This window comes from Pipistrellus hanaki (assembly GCF_964339955.1).
Source record: "Pipistrellus hanaki genome assembly, contig: scaffold_105, whole genome shotgun sequence".
Lineage (NCBI taxonomy): Eukaryota > Metazoa > Chordata > Mammalia > Chiroptera > Vespertilionidae > Pipistrellus > Pipistrellus hanaki.
The window spans coordinates 6,253-27,326 of NW_028182232.1; the positions used below are offsets into that span (position 1 = coordinate 6,253).

General features: G+C 67.3%; 1 protein-coding gene across 1 annotated transcript; it reads left to right on the forward strand.

The window, feature by feature from the left end:
* Positions 1 to 2,554: 2,554 nt before the first annotated feature.
* Positions 2,555 to 21,047, forward strand: TTC34 (tetratricopeptide repeat domain 34; the record flags this gene model as incomplete). The annotated part of the gene is made up of 8 exons (XM_084907467.1): positions 2,555 to 3,389; positions 8,985 to 9,984; positions 11,529 to 11,754; positions 12,741 to 12,945; positions 13,854 to 14,020; positions 14,994 to 15,268; positions 16,068 to 16,278; positions 18,365 to 21,047. 8 exons carry the CDS (start codon positions 2,555 to 2,557, stop codon positions 18,887 to 18,889), a joined length of 3,444 nt encoding a protein of 1,147 aa, XP_084763593.1. The 3' UTR covers positions 18,890 to 21,047.
* Between the last annotated feature and the right edge of the window lie 27 nt (positions 21,048 to 21,074).

Consider the following 21,074-nt stretch of genomic DNA (forward strand, 5'->3'; position numbering starts at 1 on the left):
CTCCTGGCCCCGGGCCGCCTCGCCTGGTGACAGCCCGCTCCATCACGGCTCTGCCTAATTAGGGTAATTAAGGGGAGGCCTCAGAGCAGCGGGAGATCTAACTGCCGCGACCCTGCCCGGCTGTGTCGTGTGCAGGTCAAGGAGCCGGCCGGCCAGGCCGGACAGGAGGACCAGGCCCTGCTGCCCCAGCTGCCCGCCCGACCGCCGAGGCCTCGCCCAGACTCCCAACAGGCCCAGTCCCCAGAGCCCAGACCCTGGGAGGAAGCCGGAGACGCAGTACCCCCTCCGTGCCCACCGCCCTGACTGGCAGCGCCCTCCTCCCCCAGGTGGGCACCCGGCTGGCTTCCTGGGCCCTGCCAGGGACCTGGGCTTTGCCTGGCATCTGGGCCCCAAACAGCACCCTCTCTCCAGGGACCTGCCATCCCCTGCCCCCTCCCAGGGCCTCAGCCTGCCCGTGGGCTGCTGGAAGGAGGGGTGGGGGCGGGGCTCCTAATGTATCACCGATGGAGGGGGGCAGAAAGGGCCGGCTGTTCCGGGGTGCAGGGGCCAAGGCGCCCCCACCTCCTGGGAGCTCTGTCCTCAGCTGCGGGGACTGAGGCTGAGGGGGCCCTAACGCGCGGTCAGCTCCACCCCAAGTCCAGTGGCCCCGCACGGAGCCTGCCCTTCAGGGGCGCCTCTCCTCTCCTCCTCCCCTTGGGCCACGGCCCCCCCCCCCCAGGGCTGGGCAGGTCCCACAGGCCCGGGGCGGGGGCGGGGCGGGGCGGGGGCAGGGCCGGAGGGGCGCAGCTGAGCGGGCGGAGGGTGTTGACACTCTCCCAGGAAACGCACGCACCCAGCCTCTGGCTCTCCCTCTGGCTCTCCCTCTGGCTCTGCCCTGGCTCTCCGCTTGGGCTCAGCTCGGGTTCTCCCTCCGGCTCTCCCTCCGGCTCTCCCTCTGGTCTCCCTCTGGCTCTCCCTCCGGCTCTCCCTCTGGTCTCCCTCTGGCTCTCCCTCCGGCTCCCCCTCCGGCTCTGCCTCTGGCTCTCCGCTTGGGCTCAGCTCGGGTTCTCCCTCCGGCTCTCCCTCTGGCTCTCCTGCTCAGGCTCAGCTCAGGCTCAGCGGAGGTGGGGCGCGGGGGAGCCCAGCCCGTGGACCCTCCCAGGAGCCCAGCACCCCCTCCAGGGAGCGCGCCTCTCCCTCCCCTGCTCCCGCACAGCCTCTGAGCACCAAGTGTGACCGTGTGCACACGTGTGAGTAGGTGTGTGTGAGCATGTGTGAGCCTGTGTGTGCATGCCTAGGTGTGTGTGTGTGTGTGTGTGTGCCCAGGTGGGGGGGTGTGAGCCTGTGTGTGTATGCCCAGGTGAGTGTATGTGCATGCCCAGGTGTGTGTGTGTGTTTGTGTGTGGGTGGGTGTGGGTGTGTGCGCGCAGGTGGGTGCGTGTGCATGCCCTGGTGGATGTATGCATGCACAGGTGGGTGTGTGTGCACAGGTGGGTGTGTTTGCCCAGGTGGGTGTGTGTGCGCCCGGGTCTCCGGGGCTTGCAGGTGCCTGTGGGTGTCGGGGGCATTTTGGGGGTGGGGCTTGTCTGCAGGCCCCTGGGGAGCCGGAGAGAGAGGCTGAGCAGCTACTACTTCAGGGGAAGTTGGGGAGAGGAGAGGGGTCTGGGGGGCTGGTCCCTAAACCCACCACACAACTGACGCCCTGGCCCCGGGCCAGTGGCTCCCCAGCGCCACCCAAGGGCCAGGCAGGCGCCCCTCGGCAGCCCGGAACCACCCCCCCCCCACGGGTGGAGCCGGTGTAGTGAGGCCTGAGGTGGGGTGGGCCTGTTGAGTCTCAGCGCTGAGGAGCTGGGGGCGCTGGTATGACTGGATTGCGGGGTCCGCCTTCCTGAGGACCGAGGGGCAGGCGGTGGAGAGAAGGCTCGGGGTCCCTGACCCCTCAGGCCACCCAGCCTCTCCCTGCTGGGCGCTCAGGGGCACCATCCACAGCCCGGCCATGGCTGGACAGGCCCAGTCCCGCCTGCAGAGGAGGAAGCTGGAGCTCGGACAGCAAATCCTGGAGGCCACCTGCAGCCAACCCCCCAACAGCCCCTTCACCTGCTCCGCTCAGGGCCCAGCACCGACACAGGGCTCAGGGGGAGGAGCGGGGGGCTGATCTAGAGCAGGCCTGGGGGCACAGGGCTGGGGGCACAGGGCTAGGGGCACAGGGCCCGGGGGTGGGTGGGCACAGGCCTGGGGGTTCAGTCCCGGGGGCACAGGGCGGGGATACAGGGCCGGGGATACAGGGCCGGGGATACAGGGCTGGGGGCACAGGGCGGGGATACAGAGCTGGGGATACAGGGCTGGGGGCACAGGGCCGGGGGGCACAGGGCTGGGGGCACAGGGCTAGGGGCACAGGGCCGGGGATACAGGGCCGGGGATACAGGGCTGGGGGCACAGGGCCGGGGGGCACAGGCCTGAGGGCACAGGGCTAGGGGCACAGGCAAACGGGCTGACCGCTGTGAGCACTGACCACGCCCCATCCCACCGCAGGTGCCTGAGGACTGGACATGGCCTGGCAGGGCGCACGGAGGTGATGGCAGCCCAGGAGCTGGTGGCCTGCCTCTGCCGGGAGGGGGACCAGCACCTGGCCCTGGGGGAGCCCCCGCTGGCCACCGCCTTCTACCTGGCCGCCTTCAGCTGCCACGCCCCCTCCGCGGTGAGGCGCGTCCGGGCGGCCCTGGCCGAGGCCCGGGGGGCCCCCGTGCTGGCCACGCTGGAGGCCTGGTGCCGGGGGGAGGGCCAGATCCCCGCCATTCACTGGGACGGCATGGCCGTGGTGTCGCTGACCGGCACGCTGGCCTGCGCCTTCCTGGCCACGCTGTGCCCGGACCACCCGGCCGCGGCGCTGCACGCGCTGGCCGGCCTGCTGGCCCGCGGGCGCCACGGCGAGGTGGTGCGGCGCTGCGGCACCCTGCTGGCCGCCCACTCCCGGCAGGGGCTGGCGCTGCGGCTGACCCGCGCCCTGGCCCGCATCCTGTCGGGGGCGCAGGTGGACGCCGGCCTGGCCGACTACCTGCAGGCCTTCGCCGCCGCGGCCGACCGCACTGTGGCCTTCGTCCTCACCCACCAGCGGCCCTACCTGCCCGTGCTGGTCAGCGCCCTCCAGGCCCACCTGGCGGGGCGGGAGCAGGCCGGGGGCGGCGGCAGCCAGCAGGAGGGCACGGACAGCGCTGGCCAGCAGGAAGGCACGGACAGCGCCGGCCAGGAGGAGGCCGACGGCTGGAGGCTCCTGGCCGCCCTGGACCCCGGGGGCACCTGGAGCGACGCCCTCTCCCCGGACGCTCTGCTCCGCGGCGGCCGCTACGAGGACTGCCGTGCGGCCTGCAGCCGGGCCCTGGAGGCCGACCCCGCCGGCAGCGGCTCCCGAGGTAGGCGTGCGGGCACAGCCCCGGAGGGCCAGGGTGACGGTCACGGCGGGGTGCTGGGGGAGGGGTTGTGCTGAGGCCGGGGACATCCCGGTGACTCGCGGGCAGGCCCCTGCCCGCACGGAGTGCCAGGAAAAGGAGCGCACAGAACCAGCACTTTAAGAAATGAAACATGCCCGGGCGCCTCCGGCCGGGTGGTCAGGGAGGGCTTCTGGGAGGAGGTGTCCTTTCCGTGGCCACCAGGACTCCAGGTCGCTGAGGACGAAGGAGCGTGGGTGTTCCTGCCCCTGAGCAGAGCTAGGATGGCTTGGGGGGCTGGGGGGCAGAGGGGGCGTAGAGGCCCTGAAGGCCATAGCCGTAGCCACGCCCTCCGGGCCACAAAAACCTTCAGATCTGTCCCTCAGGCCAGGAGAGCCACGGGAGGGCTTTGCACTGGGCAGTGAGACACTCTTGGTTACACTTGTCACGTCTCCTATGGCTGCTGCATGCAAACCTGCCAGGGGAGCCGGAGTGAGAGCTGAACCTGGGAAGCCCAGGAGGGGTGGTCCAACTGGGTGGTGAGGGGCTCCAGGCTGGGGGGGAGGGGCTCCAGGCTGGGGGGGAGGGGCTCCAGGCTGGGGGGTGGGGGCTCCAGGCTGGGGGGGAGGGGCTCCATGCTGGAGGGGAGGGGCTCCAGGCTGGGGGGTGGGGGCTCTAGGCTGGGTGGTAAGGGGCTCCAGGCTGGGGGGTGGGGGCTCCAGGCTGGGGGGGAGGGGCTCCAGGCTGGAGGGTGGGGGCTCCAGGCTGGGTAGTAAGGGGCTCCAGGCTGGGGGGTGGGGGCTCCAGGCTGGAGGGTGGGGGCTCCAGGCTGGGTAGTAAGGGGCTCCAGGCTGGGGGGGAGGGGCTCCAGGCTGGGGGGTGGGAGGCTCCAGGCTGGGGGGTGGTCCAGGCCTGGGGGGAGGTGCAGGCCTTGGGGGGGCCCAGGCGGCGGGGAGTGATCCAGGCTGGGCGGGACAGGGGGTCTAGGCCGGGGGGGCGGGGGGGGCGGGGTCCAGGCCAGGGGGGGGGGGTGGTGGTCAGGGCAGGGGGTGGTCAGCAAACGTCCTGCAGACCTGGAACACACCTCTGCCTTTGGGAAGGGCTCTGTCCTTACGAAGTGGACACACAGGACGAGATGCGGAGGAAGAGCTGCTTTATCCCCGATCCCCCACCCTGAGCCCTTGTTTCCTGAGCCTTTACCTTCCCAAAGCTCCAGGCAGCCAGCTCCGTGTGCCCACGGTTCTAAGGACTGTACAGAAAGATAGCATCCACCGAAACCTCCCGAAAACCCATCTCGGTGTGATGTTCGGAAGCCTTCCGTTTCAGAGGAAGAACCAGGCGGCTGCTCACACTGCCATGTGTCCATCGTTGCACTAGAGGTCCTCGCAGAGCAACAAGACAGGAAGGGAGAAACGTGTGGGGCGGGAAGGAAGGAACGATGTGCCCGTTATTCCACACAATGTCCTTAGCTACGCAGAGGCTCCAAAAGAAACAACAAGAATGTATTACATGTAGGAGTAGAATTTATCAGGATATACAAAAAGCATTTATCGTTAGAGACACCAGCAAGAAATAGAAACTTTGTGGTTTAAACATAGCCCTAGTTGGTTTGGTTCAGTGGGTAGAGCGTCAGCCTGCAGACTGAAGGGTCCCAGGTTGGATTCCGGTCAAGGGCACGTGGCCAGATTGTGGGCTTGATCCCCGGTGTGGGGCGGGCAGGAGGCAGCCAATCAATGGTTCTGTCTCATCATTGCTGTTTCTATCTCTCTCTCCCTCTTTGAAATCAATAAAAACATATTTTTTTAAAAAAGGAATGACATTTAAAAAAACATATAAAAACTTACTATAGCAACAGAAAGTAATTTACTTCAGAGTCATATGACCTTATGAAGAAAATCATAAAACTTTATTAAAAGATAATAAAGAGCAATGATACGAGTAGGGAAATGTTAGAAAGATTTGATAATATAATATTTTATTTTACATTATATATAATTATATGTTATTATAATATATAATTATACTATATATAAAATTATATTATATTATATTTTCTATTGCTAGAAAGATTTGGTAATATAATAGAAGAGTAGAGGAGCAATAATAGACAAGATGAAGGAAAAGAGGAGAAAGGGGAGGGGAGGAGGGGAGAGAAGGGGCGGGGATGGAGAAGAAGATGGTGGTGAAGGACTTTCTCTGCCAGTTAATGCAAAAATTATACTAATGACACAGAAGGCTGTTGACTTGAGGAACAGAGAGAAATGACACAGACTGGGCCAGAAACGGAGCGGATGTTTCTGGAACTAACACGTGAGCGTGAGCACCACAGACCCACGGCCCCAGAGAGAAGCATCGTCCACAGCTGGTGCCGATTCTCCGCCTGAAACCCTGCAGCAAAGCCACGTCCCGGGACCACGCCCGCCGCCGAGGTGTCCAACGTGGAGGCACAGGAGGCTGCTGTCACTGAGCCTTCTGTGAACATCTGGCTCCTCACGATACCAAAGAGGGAGCCGTAAAGGGAAACGGGGTACCTCTGACAAAATTAAAAGCTTTAAACTTCTGTTTTGGCTCCAGCTGTCGAAAGCGAAGGGACAAGCCACAGCAGAGAGAGCGTGTTTGCAGAATGCCCCACAGGCGAAAAATAACAAGTACCCAGAGCGTCAGAGGAGCTGCTGCTCGTCGAAAAGAAAATGTGAAATCTGCTGCTAGAGCTTCCCCGCAGACAGGACACGCAGATGGCTAACGGGCATGTGGGGAGCGCGCAGTGAGAGGAACGCGAGAGAAAACGAGGCTCCGTGTCCTGCCGCCAGCAGGAGAGAGAGTTTCTAAATAAATGAGCCTCGCTGGTAATCGGGAAAATGGGCATTAAACCCACAATGGGGCAGCCTCTGACGCCCCTCAGATCGCCCGGACGTGTGGGTTTTTGCCTGAGGAAATTCCTCAATCCAGGTGTTTGTTTGTTTTTAAAATATCTATTTTTTTTTATTATTATTGATTTCAGAGAGGAAGGGAGGAGAGAGATAGAAACATCAGTGATGAAAGAGAATCATCGATTGGCTGCCTCCTGCACGCCCTCCCCCCGCCCCTTCCCTCTGCCACCAGGAATCAAGCCCCGCAGCCGTGGGCATATGCCCTTGACCGGAATCGAACCCAAGACCCTTCAGCTCCCATGCCGATGCTCTATCCACTGAACCACACCAGCCAGGGCTCAATCCAGGTTTTATCCCCATGAAACAGAAGGCGGGGGTTTCACTGGCTGGCGATGTCACAGGTCAGAGTTCAGGATGAAAAAAACGAGTGGCTGGACAGTTAGAAGGAAGTCCTGAAGCGGAGGAAGCCACAGAGGGGGTAAGACCTGGGGGGGGGGGGGTCCACTTTGAATCTGGGTATCAAACCCACGGAACTCCTGGGCTGAGTTAACTGCACGTGCAGGGGAGAGGCTGGTGGTGGAAGAGGCAGCAGCTGGAAACGGTAAGAACATAATGGAGATTCCAGACAGACAACATGGGGTTTGACTCCCTCCAATGTAACTGCCTGCTCGAACCAACATGTTTTCTCTTCAGAGGAGCATAACTAATCCCAGTCTCTACGGAGCGTCAGCCAGATGTCCGGTGTGCAATTAAAGATTGCTGGGCATGCAAAGAAACTGGGAAATAACACGTGAGCCACAGGCGGGAGGGAAAGAAGTCACTAGAAACCGGCCTCGAGAGGACAGACAGGTGCTGACGTTAGCCTACAGAGGACGTCAAAGGAACTACCAGTGGTACACTGAAGGACTAAAGGCAAATGTAGTCGTAATGAATGAGCAGATGTGGAATCTCAGCGAGTGAATGGAAACTATGAATGTTCTAGAACCGAAAAGCACAGAAAGAGAAATGGAAAACGCATGGCCTATTGGAACGACAGAAGAGTCAGTGAGTGAGCTTAAACTCGGGAGAGAAATTATCCAATGTGGCCCACACAGGGAAAACGTACGGAGCCTCAGTGCCCAGCGGGGCGACCTGTAGAAGCCTCGTGTGAGTGACTGGAGTCTCAGACGCAGAGGAGAGAACACACTTCCATGTCGGTAAAGAAATGATCGTCCCCCGGGCTCTGCACCTGCTGCAGCCACTCGATCCATGATGTTGTGCACATCGGCGATCAGAGTTCATTTGTCAGGAGTCAGTCGGGGATGGGGAAGGCTCAGAGTTTCTTTTTTTAATAAATATGTTTTTATTGATTTCAGAGAGAGAGGGAGAGAGAGATGGAAACATCAATGATGAGAGAGAAGCATTGATCGGCTGCCTCCCGCACAGCCCACATTGGTGAGCAAGTCTGCAGCCCGGACATGTGCCCTGTCCGGGAATCCAACCGTGACCCCTGGGTTCATAGGTCAGCCCTCAACCCCTGCGCCACGTCTTTCACTTTGGCCACCAGCCCTGGACGGGGCGCCTGGCTGGGGCTGGTTTGTTGGTGGGTCGACCTCAGGGTGCAGGATGCTCTCTTGTCTTGGCTCCGGGCCGTGGCATGACGCTCAGCCGCACACGGAGGGCAGGGCTGCGGCCGCTGGGCCTTCACGCCGGCCGTTTCTGCGTCCAGGGCTGTCACTGGCGTGGCGGCCGTGTCAGTGACAGGGAGGCACTGAGGGTTCCCGAGGGCTCCGTGCACAGAGCGCCGAGGCTCGGCGGCCTGGGATGGCGGCGGCGGGCTCCGGGATGTCCCTCAGCAGCACTGTCCTAACCCGTCCTGGGGGGGAGGGTCCCCCAGGCCCTGAGCTCCGCCAGCAGAGGTTTCTGAGGTTCCCTGGCAGTGCACACCTGCCCTGGCTTTCTGCACCGACATGAGCCCTCACCGAGGGACACAGCCATCAGGCCCTGCCCCAGACGCTGGGCCCACGCTGACCCATTCCATTCTCGAAGCTCTGCGACTGCAGGCCGTGCCATCCCATTAGAGAGCGGAAGGGGAAACTGAGGCATGGGAGTTCCGTCCGTGGCATTGGGTGTGTCCTCCCCTCTTTCCTGGGCCTGCCGGGGGACGTCTCTGTTTCAGAGAGTGTCCGGTGTGGCCTGTGGCCAAAAGAATACAAGAACCAGCCCTGGCCGGTGTGGCTCAGTAGATAGTGTGGTCCCCAGTTTGGTTCCGGTCAAGGGCAGGAGCTCAGTCGCAGGCTCCTCCCTGGAGGCACCCTGGTGGGGTGCATGTAGGAGTCACCCCATCGGTGTGTTTCTCTCTGTCTCTCCCTCTCTCTCCGTCTCCCTAAAAATCAATGGGAAATGCCCTCAGGTGAGGATTAACAACAACAGAAAGAACAGAGAAACGATGGTGACTGCAGGCCCCTGCCAAGGTCCCAGGGTCAGCCCTGCGCTCTGACCTGGACGGACCCCCGAGGAGGCGCTCACCCTAAAATCCATACTGAGGGGGGGTGGGGCTGGGAGAGTTGTAACTAAGTGTCCTTGTTGGCGGAGCAGGAGGCGGACTGGGCCCTGACTGAGAGCCGGATGGGGTGCACGGCCGCCGCCCGCCTCCTCCCCGGGGAGCTGGGGGGGAGGCCCCGGGGAGCGCTCCGGGGCCCGGCCACTCCGTCCTCCGCTCTCCCCGCAGGTGAGCGCCTGGCCGCCCTGCTGGTCACCCGCGCGGCCGCCGCCTTCTTCCTGGACCGCGGCGCCCCGGACCTGCTCCGCGACCTGCACGCCGCCTTCGCGGAGAGCCCGGCGGCCGCGCGCCGGCAGCTGGCGGCCGTGCTGGCGGCGGCGGACCGGGCGCGGGTGCTGGCGCTGCTGCGCGAGGCGGCGGACGCGGGGCTCGCGCTCTTCCGGGAGGCCGTGCGCGGCCGCGCCGAGCTCCGCCGGGATTCGGGCCGCGAGCTGCTGGCCCCGGCGGCGCGCGCGCTGCGGGTGCTGGTGCGGGTGGCGCCGCCCGGGGCGCGCCCGGCGCTGGGGGCGCGGCTGGCCGAGTGCCTGCTGCTGGCGGGGGACGCGGGCGGCGCGCGGGCGCTGTGCGAGCGCCTGCTCCGGCCCCGGCGCCGGGGCGGGGGCTCCGGGGGCCCAGGCTCCGGGGACCGGGCGGGGGGCCGAGCGGGCAGAGCCTCCGGGGACCGTTGGGGGGACGGTGCCGGGGACCGCGGGGGGGACCGTTGGGGAGACGGCGCCGGGGACCGCGCGCCGCTGCTGGCGCTCCGCGGCTTCTGCGCGCTGCACGCGGGGGACGCGGCGGGCGCGCGGGCGGACTTCCAGGCGGCGGTGGCTGGGGGCCCCCCGCACCCCCGCGGCTGCGTGCGCGCCCTGTGCGGCCGCGGGCTGCTGCGCGTGCTGGCGGGCAGCGCCTACCTGGGCGCCCGGGACTACGTCACCGCCTGCCGGCTGCGCCCCGAGGAGGCCCTGCTGGTGGCCAAGGCCTTCGTGCCCTGGAACCTGCGGGGGCTGCTGCGGACCGTGCTGCGCGAGGAGGCCCGCGACATGCTCCGGCGGAGGCCCGGCCCGGCGCCCGCGGCGCCCCCTGCGCCCACAGGACCCACGGCACCCACCGCACCCACGGGCGCGCGGGGCTGCCGGAGCCAGGCCGCGGAGACCGAGGGCGCCGATGAGCAGGACGAGCCCGACAGGTAACCACCGGCCCCGCGCGCTCCCGGGCGCCGCATCCTGGGCTTCTGCACATCCGCTTCCAGAGGCGGAGCGGAGGCGGGATAGTTCTTTAAGTCATTGGTGGCAGGTATAGAGATAGAGATAGAGATAGAGATAGAGATAGAGATAGAGATAGAGATAGAGATAGAGATAGAGATATTATAGAGATATTATAGAGATATATAGATAGAGATATATAGATAGAGATATATAGATAGATATATAGATTTGTATTGATGTCAGAATAAGGGGGAGAGAGAGAGAAACATCAATGATGAGAGAGAACCATGGATCGCTGCCTCCTGCACGCGCCCCATTGGAAATCGAGCCCATAACCCGAGCCTGTGCCCTGACCAGGACTCCAACCCGGACCTCCTGGTTTGTAGGGCGGCGCTCCCCCCCTGAGCCGCCCCGGCCAGGCGCCCAGGCCTTTTCTATAAGCAAATGAGAAACTCAGACACAGACGTGGCAAAACAAGCCGCACCCCTCGCCCCCGCCCTGCATCCCTTTCAGCTGGCTCTGTGCGTGAAACACGCCACAGGCGTGAGGCGGGCAGGGCGGCAGCTCACCCCACTCTGTGCTCAGGGAGCGTGAGCATGTCCTTGGTCACGAGCTGCGTGTCCCGCAGCCCAGGAGCCGCCTGGGACCCCACCACCCGGGACCCGCCACCCGGGACCCGCTACCCTGGGACCCGCCACCCGGGACCCGCCACCCTGGGACCCCGCCACCCGGGACCCGCCACCCTGGGACCCCGCCACCCGGGACCCCGCCACCCGGGACCCCGCCAGCCAGGACCCCACCACCCAGGACCCGCCACCCGGGACCCCGCCACCCGGGACCCCGCCACCCGGGACCCGCCACCCGGGACCCCACCACCCGGGACCCGACACCCTGGGACCCGCCCCCAGCCCTAGCTCCTGCTCTTGGCTACAAGGCCTGGTGCCTCCACCCGGCTCTGCCCCTCACGCGGAGGCCCAGGGGCTCCTGGTCGGGGAGTGTGCCCCCATGCGGGCCCTGCCTTCGGGAGCTGCCCACCTGCCCATCGGGCCCACCCCCACCCTGAGGGGCTCTTGCAAACTGCCAGTCCAGTGAGGACCCCGCGGCTGTCTGAGCGGAAAGCTCTGAACTGGTGGCCTTCTGGGGGGGCGTGTGTGATACCACCACCCTCTCTCTCCCTCCCCCTGGCTGCTTGGTTTGGTGGCTGTGATTTGCTGGTGAGGGGGCACCTGTATATTTGTGGGTGGGGTGGGGCCCTTTATATTTGTTCTCTGGGATTTTCACACCCCAGGGCGCCCACCCCTTCTCCCAGTGGGAGTTCACATCCCTCCTGGAGGCCCCAGGAGCAGGGCCTGGGGTGCCCTGAGCTCCGCCCCCGCTCGCCCTGAGCTCAGCAAGGCCGGCATTGTCCTGGGTTCGCAGAGAAGAAAGGCAGGGCAGGACGTGCCTGTGGCCAGGCCGCCTGGGTGTGTGGGAGGCAGGGGGAGGCATGGAGGCACCCGCGCTCCCCCACCATCTCTCCCTGCAGGGACGCCGAGGGCGTGTACCAGCTGGCCACGCTGCTGATGGAGCTGGACGCGGAGGACGAGGTGGCCCGCCTGCTGGCGGCTGACGCCCTGTACCGCCTGGGCCGCCTGGACGACGCCCACAAGGCGCTGCTGGTGGCGCTGTCCCGCCGGCCCCAGGCGGCGCCCGTGCTGGCGCGGCTGGCGCTGCTGCAGCTGCGGAGGGGCTTCTGTTACGACGCCAACCAGGTGGGGGGGCCTCGCTCTGCCCCGCAGCCCAGCCGGTCCCAGCCTCCTGCTGCCACCTCGCAGCCTGGGCCGGGAGCAGGCCACGCTCTGACCCTCAGGCCCCTCCTCCGTGCCCTGGCCTTGCCGGCTGCCACAGGCCCCTTCCTCACCACCCGCCCCCCAGGCTTCCGGGACACAGTTGGCACCCCATATTTCAAAAGGGCAAAGTTAAGTTTAGGCCGAGCTCACCTCACACCTCCCAGTAAACTCAGTGGACGTGACCCTGCCCAGAAGGGGGGTCGGTGAAGGGGCCCCAGGCCCTCAGACCCCGCTGGCCTCCCCCCGAGACTGGCCGGCTCCCGGGAAGAGCAGACCTCACCCACGGGGCTCCTGTTGGGCGTGGTCAGGAGGCTGAGGCGTGTTAGGGGAGGGTGCTGGACTTGGTGCGCTGTCGGCCAAGCGGCCTGTCCGGGTGTCTGTGCCCTGCGCTGGGCATATGGAGGGAGGGAGGGAGAGGAAAGTGCCCAGCAGCCAGCAGGGGCACGTGGGGTCTCTGTGGGGTGGGGCTGCCTGAGTTCCAAGGTCATGTCCACCTGGGACTCAGGCTCCACCCAGACCCTCTGCCTCCCACATCACCGAGGGGGAGGAGGAGTCACTCAAGGACCCTGAGACACCCCAACTCCCGCCACCCAGCGGACAGGAGTAGCCCAAAGGGGCCTCACCTCCCGCACCCCAGCCTTCCCCAGGGACTCACAGTCACTGCCGCAATGTGAGCCACGCCCCCAGAGCCACGCCCACCACAAGCCGTGCCCCTTTGCTGGCCACGCCCCCATATGTCACGCCCACCGCGGGCCACGCCCACACACCCCACCATGAGCTGTGCCCATTGGCTGTCTCCTGGGGCCACGCCCCCGTGGTCACGCCCCTGGGAGCCCAACCAGCCCGCAGCCTGGGCCGGAACCGGGTAGGAGGGCACAGGGGTCACTGGGCACCCTCTGGCCCCGCAGCTGGTGAAGAAGGTGGTGCAGTCCGGGGACACGGCCTGCCTGCAGCCCACGCTGGACGTGTTCCGCCCGGAGGACCGGCAGCTGCTGCGGAGCCACTGCCACGCGCGGGCGCTGGCCCTCCTGCAGGCGCAGCCGGGCGGCGCGGAGGGTGAGGCCCGCACCAGGGAGGCCGTCGCCTACCTCTCTCTGGCCATCTTCGCTGCAGGTAGGAGCCGCCTGCCCGCCCTCGGGGGGCCCCCCTGTGCCAGGAACATGGGAGCCTCTGCCCAGCTGGGTGTGGGGGGCCCCGGGGTCCAGGGACGCCCTTGGATGGGGGTTCCAGGGTGTGTCGCCCTGGGAACATCCATGGGGCGGACAGGGAGAGGCCCCCGGCCCTCAGATGAGTGCTGAAGGCCCGGAGAGGGCAGGCCAGCTGGGCCCTGAGGGTAGGGGGGACCACCTGCGGGGGTCTCTTCTACCAACTGAGCTCCAAGGTCATATCCACCTGGGGCTTTGCTCCCCTCAGCCCCTCCTGGAAATAGTGGGCTCACTCAGCCAGCCCACAGGCCTTGCCCTGGGTGCTGGGCCGGGGCGGGTCAGAGGGTCGCAGGGGACAGGGGAGGGACATTCCCAAGGACAAACAGTGAGCTGGGGGCTCGAGACTCCCGTGGACTTGGAACCCACTGTGCCTGCCTGGCTGCGCCGTCTAGGATGCTGGAGATGCCCCGTGGCAGGAAGTGGGGTGAGGGAGCGAATTCCCGCACAGCCAGGGCGCAGAGCTGGGAGCCCCCATTGTCCTGCGGGGCCCGGAGCGCGCCTCCCGTGTCCACCGCTGGGCACACGCGTGGTGACCGCCCCTTCGGGGAGAGGCCATACAGAGGCCGTGCCTGCCCTCCCGGCACCTTTGAGCTTGTCCCCATGACATGCCCGCCCCGAGGACCTGACTCCTCCTGACCCCTCGCCCGCGGTGCCCCCTTCTCTCAGGAGCCCCTCTGCTGTCCCAGGCGCCACCCTCCTGTTTGGGCCGCTCCCCCTCTGGTCCTCCCCCGTAAAGGCCGATGAGGACAGAGGCTCGGTGCCGCCCATCGCCCATCCGTGGCCAGCGAGAGGCCCTGACGCCGCCCCTCCCTCCAGGGGGCCAGGCCGGCGAGTCGCTGCTCACCCGCGCCCGCTGCTACGCGCTCCTGGGCCAGAGGAAGACCGCTCTGTTCGACTTCAACGCCGTGCTGCGGGCCGAGCCGGGGCACGTGCGGGCCCTGTGCGGGCGGGCGCTCCTGCACCTGGCCCTGGGCCAGCAGCAGGTGCAGCCCCGCCCCGCCCCCGGGCCTGGGAAGCGCAGTGGGGAGCGCTCTGGGGGAGGCCCTGCCTTCCCCCTCCACCCCCAGAGAAGAGCGGGAATAGGTCGGGCCATCCCGGCGGTGAGAGGCCCATCGTGACCCGAGCGCCGAGCCTGGTGGCCCGGGCGCTGAGCCTGGTGGCCGCGTCCCAGTGTCCGGTCTCCCTGGGTCAGCATGGACAGGACACATGCACTAACCTGCAGGGCCACCAGGGGGCCCCCAGCTTAAATACTGAGACCTCAGCTGCATCTTGCTGTCTACCCCAGGGGGGGGGGGGGCGGGGGGCGGGGGGCAGGGCAGGGCGGGAGGTGTTTCTCAGAGAAAATGTGCCCAGAGGCAGCCACCGCAGAGCGGCCCGGACAGGGTGCCTCTCAGCCAGGCAGGGGCTGCGCTTGGCCGGCTGCGGAGGCTTCACGGAGGTAGGGCGCGGGGAGAGCTGCCAGGTTCTCTGATGAGCTCGGGCTGGAGTCCTCGGAAGCGAGGAGCCCGATCCAAGCTCCCGGGACACGAGGCCACCTCCACAGCTCTTGCTTCTGTCCAGGGTGCCCGTGTCTGTCCTCCCCGTGTCTGGGTGCCAGGCACACCCTAGGGTGGGCAGGCCAGCCCCTGCCCGCTCAGCCTGTTTCCCCCAGGGGCCTGGGTGCCCGGTTCCCTCCCCTCCGGGCGCCCTGGGGCTGGGAAGCAGCTCTGCGTGGCCCTCCCGGGGCTGGACAAGCGTGTTTCCCAGGGCCGAGCCCGTTAACCAGAGCGGGAAAGGGCCAGGCGGGCCTGCTGCGGGGGGGAGGGGGGTGCTCCCACAGGCCCTGAGCTCGTCCTTCGGGCTGGCTCCCCCCAGGCTGAGCGGGCAGGGGCCGGCCTGCCCACCCTCGGGCGTGCCTGGCACCCAGACACGGGAGGACAGACACGTGACACGCTGACGACCCCCGTCTGCCTGCAGGAGGCCGTGGCCGACGTGCTCTCGGCGCTGAGGCTGGACCCGCGCTCGGCGGTCGCTGAGCTCCGCTCCCTGAAGCCGGAGGCCCAGGCCCTCGTCGCGCAGGGCCTGTGCTCCCACTGCCGAGGCCTCCTGAGCCGGCGGCCGGGCCCCGGGGCCCCGCTCAGCGACAGCGACGTCCAGGGCCTCCTGGCCGCGGGGGAGGCGCTGGTGGAGATGGAGGTGGGGCAGGCGCGAGGACACCTCCTCCTGGCGGACCTGTTCGTGGCCCTGGGTACGTGGCGGCCAGGCCCGGGTACGTGGTGGCCAGGCGTGGGGACGTGGCGGCCAGGCGTGGGGACGTGGCGGCCAGGCCCGGGGACGTGGCGGCCAGGCCTGGGGATGTGGTCTCCCCCCCTCTGTCCCCGCTCCTCTCTCCCCTGGAGCCCCTTCTGTAAACCGGGAGAAAGCCTGACCCGGCCGCCTCCGAGGTCCCTCCAGCCAAATCCCAGGCCCCCGGCCCCGGTCCCCGGCGTGCCGTGTCTGAGGGAGGAGAAACAGGCTCCGGCCTCCGTCACTCGGCGTGAATCCCGCAGAGGCTGGCCGAGTGCCCCGGGCCCAGGGACCATCCAGGCGGGATCTTCCGCCCGCGCGTGCCCAGATGGTGCCTTTCCTTAAAAACCTGATCTCGTTTCAGCACAAACTTGAAAGAGGGGGGCAGGGGGTCCTCAGTGCAGCCTGCATGTTCCCCACCGGTCATCCCCGCCTCAGTCCTGCTCCGGCCCCATGCTGGCTGCTGGCGGGGGGTGGGGGGTGCAGACCCATGTGAGGGGCTCAGAGCCCTGCTCCTCGGCCCGAGAGACGGGCTGGGGCGCTGGTGGCAGGCACGTCCACGTGACCAGCATGGCATCACCACGAGCCTCTGCTCCTGGCTGTTCCCACCGGGCTGCGCTCTCCCAGGAGCCCACTGTTCCCCGAGCCAGCACAGAGCAGGAAAGGCTGTGGGGCTCCCCGGTGCAGTGGCCAGCGAGGCCCCCCGCCCCGTCCCCCCTCCTCCCGGCACAACCCTGACTGCCCTTCGGAACCCCCGACAGGCAGCTATGAGGAGGCGGGCGCCCGCCTCCAGGACGCCCTGCGCCCCTTCCCGCCCTCGGAGGCGGCCCGGGCCCGGCTCGGCCTGCTCAGCCTCAAGAAGGGAGACGTGCCGGCCGCTGCCCGGGACCTGCAGTGCCTGGCGGAGACGGACGCCGGGGACCTCGGCTTCCTGCTGAGTCTCCTGGAGGCCTCGGAGCGGCAGGGCCTGGCCCAGGTGCGTGCAGCCCCCCAGGGAGCCCTGTCTGCCCCTCCCAGCACCACGGGTGCTCAGGGCGGCTCTGCACTCTGCCTGCTGGTTTCAGGGGTGTGGGTGGGGAGGAGAGCCAGAGACCCCAGGTGTCACCACCTCAAGCCACGCTCTCACTACACCAGGGCCTCCAGCTGCTTGGCACAGGCACACAAGCCCCAGGTGACGTGGGTGGGGAGAGAGGGGTGCCCTCAGCCTGGCGAGAGCGGCCAGGAGCATCTGGCTCCTGCAGGAAGCCATCCCAACGCCAGGTCAGGCGGGAGAGACACTTCCTGGAAGAGCACAGGTGGGGAAGGCGCCCGCAGGCAGCGGGGTCACTGCCTCTCCGGCTGGCTGGTTTTTCTCTCCACTTTATCCCACAAGAATGTCTGAGCGCCTTCCTTCCGCCAGGTGCTGGGGGTAGCCACAGCGCCGCCCTCTGGCTCTTGAGCTTCAGGGGAGACACGGGGTTCACTTCAGAGGGTGTCAGTGTGGCAGCCCCTGGAGCAGGGCGTGGGCTGGCGAGGTCGCACTGGGGAGGTGAAAGCAGGGTGGGCAGAGAGGTCAAGGCACCGGCCTGGCTGTAGGACTGAGCTCAGAAGACTCAACCAATGGCCCCAAACGGCGGGGCTGACGTGCAGGGGGGCGGGGCTGGCTTGAGAGGGGAGGTTTCTAGCCTTAGCTGTAATGGAAGCCAGCCGCACAGGAGCAAGTGGGTCTGACCCGTGCGGGTCTGACCGCCTCCCCCTGCCAGGGCGGGAGGCCACAGGGGAGGGGTGGAGGCTGCCCTGCCCCCCCTGCGTGGGGACCCTGCCTGCGGGGGAGGAGGGGGCAGGAGGGGGGAGGGACCACTAGGGGACAGAGTGCTTTGAGCCCAAGGACTGGGCACTCGAGCCCCGTGTGGCATGGGCGCCCAGGCCTAGCACTCAGGTCCGCCCGGAGAGCAGCTGGGTGAGCAGCACTGGCTTTATTAATAGAGGAGCTGGCTGCGCACAGAGCGATGGGTAAGGCGGCGGGGACGCTGCCCCGAGGGCGGGGGAACCAAGGGGTGAGGCAGTGTCTCCGGGACCAAGAGCGCAGGAGGGGCCGCAGGGCGGGGACTGGTGTCCGCTGCGAGAAGAATCCGCTGCAAGCGCGCGCCAGATGCCCAGGGGCAAGTGCCGACCCAGAAAAGAACCGGAAGTGCTCGCGCCCCGCTTCCGGAGGCACTGCGCCTGCGCGGCCGGCGGCCCCGCCCCTGAGCACGGGCCCGCGCGGAACCTATCGGGAGGGCGCCGCGCCTGCGCAGCTGCGGGTTGGTGTTAACGGACACTGGACCGGTGCCCGCAGGAGGCCCGGCCCCTCCCGCCTGGACCGGTCCCGCAGGCTGTGCCTCCCCCGGTGCCCTGCGCCTCCCCGGGTGCCCTGCGGCCCCCCGGGCGCCCTTCGCCGAGGGCATTGATAGACCGGCTGCCTAGAGGGATGGAGGGGCGGCAGGCTGGCTCCGATGGCCCCGGGCTCTGCAGGGAAGAGCCTGTGAGGGAGCGGGTTGTCCGGGGCCGGAGGAGGTGTGGAGGGGCTGCAGGCGACAGGGACCCCAGCCCTGGTCCCGCTGGCAATCCGGCTGGAGTGCGGGAGGGCGGAGCGGCGGCAGCATGGCCCCCTGTGACCGGTGCAGCCCTCACCTGTGACCGTGTCCGGCCCCCACCGGTGACCTCGGCTTGACCCCTCCTGTGACCTCGTGCTGTCCACTCCTGTGACTGGCCCTGCAGGACCCTAGTGAGAAGTCCACTAGAACTTCCTGACCTTGGGCTCCTGAGGGGGCGCAAGGACCAGGCTGGGCAGAGATGGTGTTTGGCACTGCCCCAGGGCCCTGCAGGGTGGGCAGGGAGAGGCCCAGCAGAGGGGCCTGGGGAGGAGCAGGGGGAGGGAGGAGGCCGCCCAGCGAGAAGCAGCAGGGCTGTGAGAAGGGAGAGCCGGGAGGAGGAGAGGGGGAACGGCAGGGAGGTGCCTGCTCCAGACACGGGGGCCAGGTGTGCAGGGCTGTGAGGGGCCGAGACATCCTGCTGACCGCACTCCCTCTGCCCCTCTGCAGGCTGCAGCCCAGGAAGCCAGCGCCCTCCTGACCGCGGGGCAGCCTGGGCAGGCGCTGGGCTACTGCTCGCTGGCCGTGCTGGCCGGCGGGGGCAGGGCCGGCCACCTGCGCCTGCGGGCCGCCGCCCTGGCCGAGCTGCAGGAGTGCGGCCGGGCCCTGGCCGACCTGGACCTGGTGCTCCGGGAGGGCGCGGGGGACGGCAGCCCGCTGCGGGCGGAGGACCTGTGCTCCCGGGGCCGCCTGCTCCTGAGCCTGGGGGACGAGGCGGGGGCCGCGCGGGCCTTCGCCCAGGCCCTGGCGCTGGCGCCCGCCCCGGCCCAGAGCAGCCTGTGGGCGCGGCCCGGCCGGGCCCCCGCCGCCCGGGTGCTGCTGGGCCTCGGGCAGCGCTGCCTGGAGGAGCGGCGGTACGAGGAGGCCTGGGCGGCGGCCGAGGGCGGGCTCCTGCTGGACCCCGAGCACTGCGGCCTGCGGAGGCTGAAGGCGCGGCTCCGCAGGGAGGCGGCCTCGGGCTGCCGGCTCCACTGACCCGCTCGGCCGGCCGGTCCCGGGGCCGCCCTGCCGTTTCCCCAAACCGGGCCGTGCGGACCCCACCCTCCCGGCTGGGGGTGGATGTTCGGCAGAGAAGGGCGTTCGGCCGGCCTGGAGCCCAGAGCCCCTTCCTGCAACGGCACCCTGACCCCCAAGCGGGGCCTCGGAGGGCCTGGCGTGGGCCAGCAGGCTGGACACGGCGAAGGCAGCCCTGGGGGCTGCGGAGCCGGTGCAGCCCCGCCCGCGGCACCAGGCGGCCTTTGACCCTGGCCTCACCAAAGACAACGCTCCCAGCCGGGGCCTGCGGTGAGGCCCATCCTCTAAGTCACTCTCTGGGCAGCCCGTGCCCACACCCACCACCGGCCACGGCAGCGATGCGGCCCCTGCCCCCTGCCGAGCAGAGAGCCGCCCGGAGGGGCAGAGAGGCTGGCTGCTTGCTGACCGGCCCGGCTGGGGCTGTAACGGAGCTTCCTCTGTTTGCTGGGAAAACCCTCTCTCCCGGGGAGTCGAACCCGGCCCCCCAGGCCCTGGGAAGTCGCCTCGTCCCTTTGGGAAGCTGGGGCTGAAGGCACCGGCAGCACGGGGTCACAGTCAAGTTCAGTGAGTGGGAGCCACATCCTGGCTCGGGTTGGGATCCTCCACAGAAGACAGCCCGGGACCTGCAGAGGGTCTCGCCTCCCAGTCCTCCCGACAGCATCCGTCCTTCCGCCCATCCGTCAGCCCTGCTCCCAGGCCTGCCCTCCCACACCCAGTGCAGGTGGACGTGAGGCTGACCATCCCCCCAGCGCCACGCCGGGTGCCACAGCCGGCACTGCACGGGGCCTCCCGAGCAGTATCCAGGGGGCCGGCCAAGGCCGGTCAGACGCTGGCCCAGGCGAGGAGGCCCTGCTGCACCGGTGCCCACGCTCTGCCAGGACCGCCGCCCCCGCTCTGCCAGGACCGCCGCCCCCGCTCTGCCAGGACCGCCGCCCCCGCTCTGCCAGGACCGCCGCCTCGGGACACAGGCGTGAGCCTCCGCCCCGCCCCCGTGGGAAACGGGAGCTGGTTTCAGGAGGAAGTGAAACCTGGAATTGCACAATTTTGGAAAAACAAGAAACGGGAAGTGCGACGCCTGGGAGGGACGCGCTTGGAGTCCCAGAGGCTGAGCCCAGCACTGACGGCAGCACAAGGAAACGAGAGGAGAGATCTCCAGCTGCGACGTTGGGAAACCAGAAGCAGTAAAGCTTTTAGTAGAAAAATAGAAGAGGCTAAACCGAAACTGCAGTTATTCAAAAACAGTAAAACGGATGAGCCACCTGCAAACAGGAGGAGAAGCACAGGCCCGTGTCCTCCCGGCTGGTGACAGGGCCTGTGCTGCCTGCAGGGGGCGCCCAGGCACGTCCCCGTTTGCAGCCGCCTTGGGGTGGACCAGCCCTTGTGGTTGTGATGTCAGGATGCAACTCGGCAAAAGCCGTTGGGCGGGGGTTTGAGGAAAATTCCTTCCTTGGGGTCCACAGGGCAGCTCGGGGCTGGCTCTGCCTTCGCTGGGCCAAGGGGATGCCGGTTTCCTGGGGTCCCTCATTGGCTAGTTAACGAGGAATTGAGGTCTCGGGGACTGGAGACAGGTTGCCTGCAAGGTCAGTTATCTGGGTGCCCAGAGTTTCCCGGCTCACCAGCCCTGGGCGCACAGCCCTGGGCTCACCACGGGGGCTCTCGGGGCCGCGGTCGCCCTCTGATCGCTGTGCCTCCAGCTTGGTGTTCCGGGACCCGGACGTCTCTCCGGGAGAGCTCAGCTGCACGGCGCCATCCTGGGGCTGCCAGTGGCCGGCCTCGTGCGCCCACCACGGACACCCCCCCACGGACACACACACCCCCATCCCAGCTCAGGCCCGTGACAGGGACCGCTCCTGGCGTCAGTGAGTGTCCTCAGCCGGACCACCAGGGCGCAGAAGCCAAACAGCGGGAATGTCAGAAAGAACTGCTGCCCGGGGCGGGGCTCGGGTGGAGCACCGCCCTGTGAGCCAGGAGGACGCAGTCTGATTCTGGGTCAGGGCACACCCCGGGGCCTGGGCTCCATCCCCAGTGGGGACTGCAGGAGGCAGCCGGACTATGTCTCATCAGTGTCTCTATCTCTTCCTCTCCCTTCTCTGAAGTCAATAAAAATATTTTTTAAAGAAAATAAGAAACACGCCATTGTCTTAAA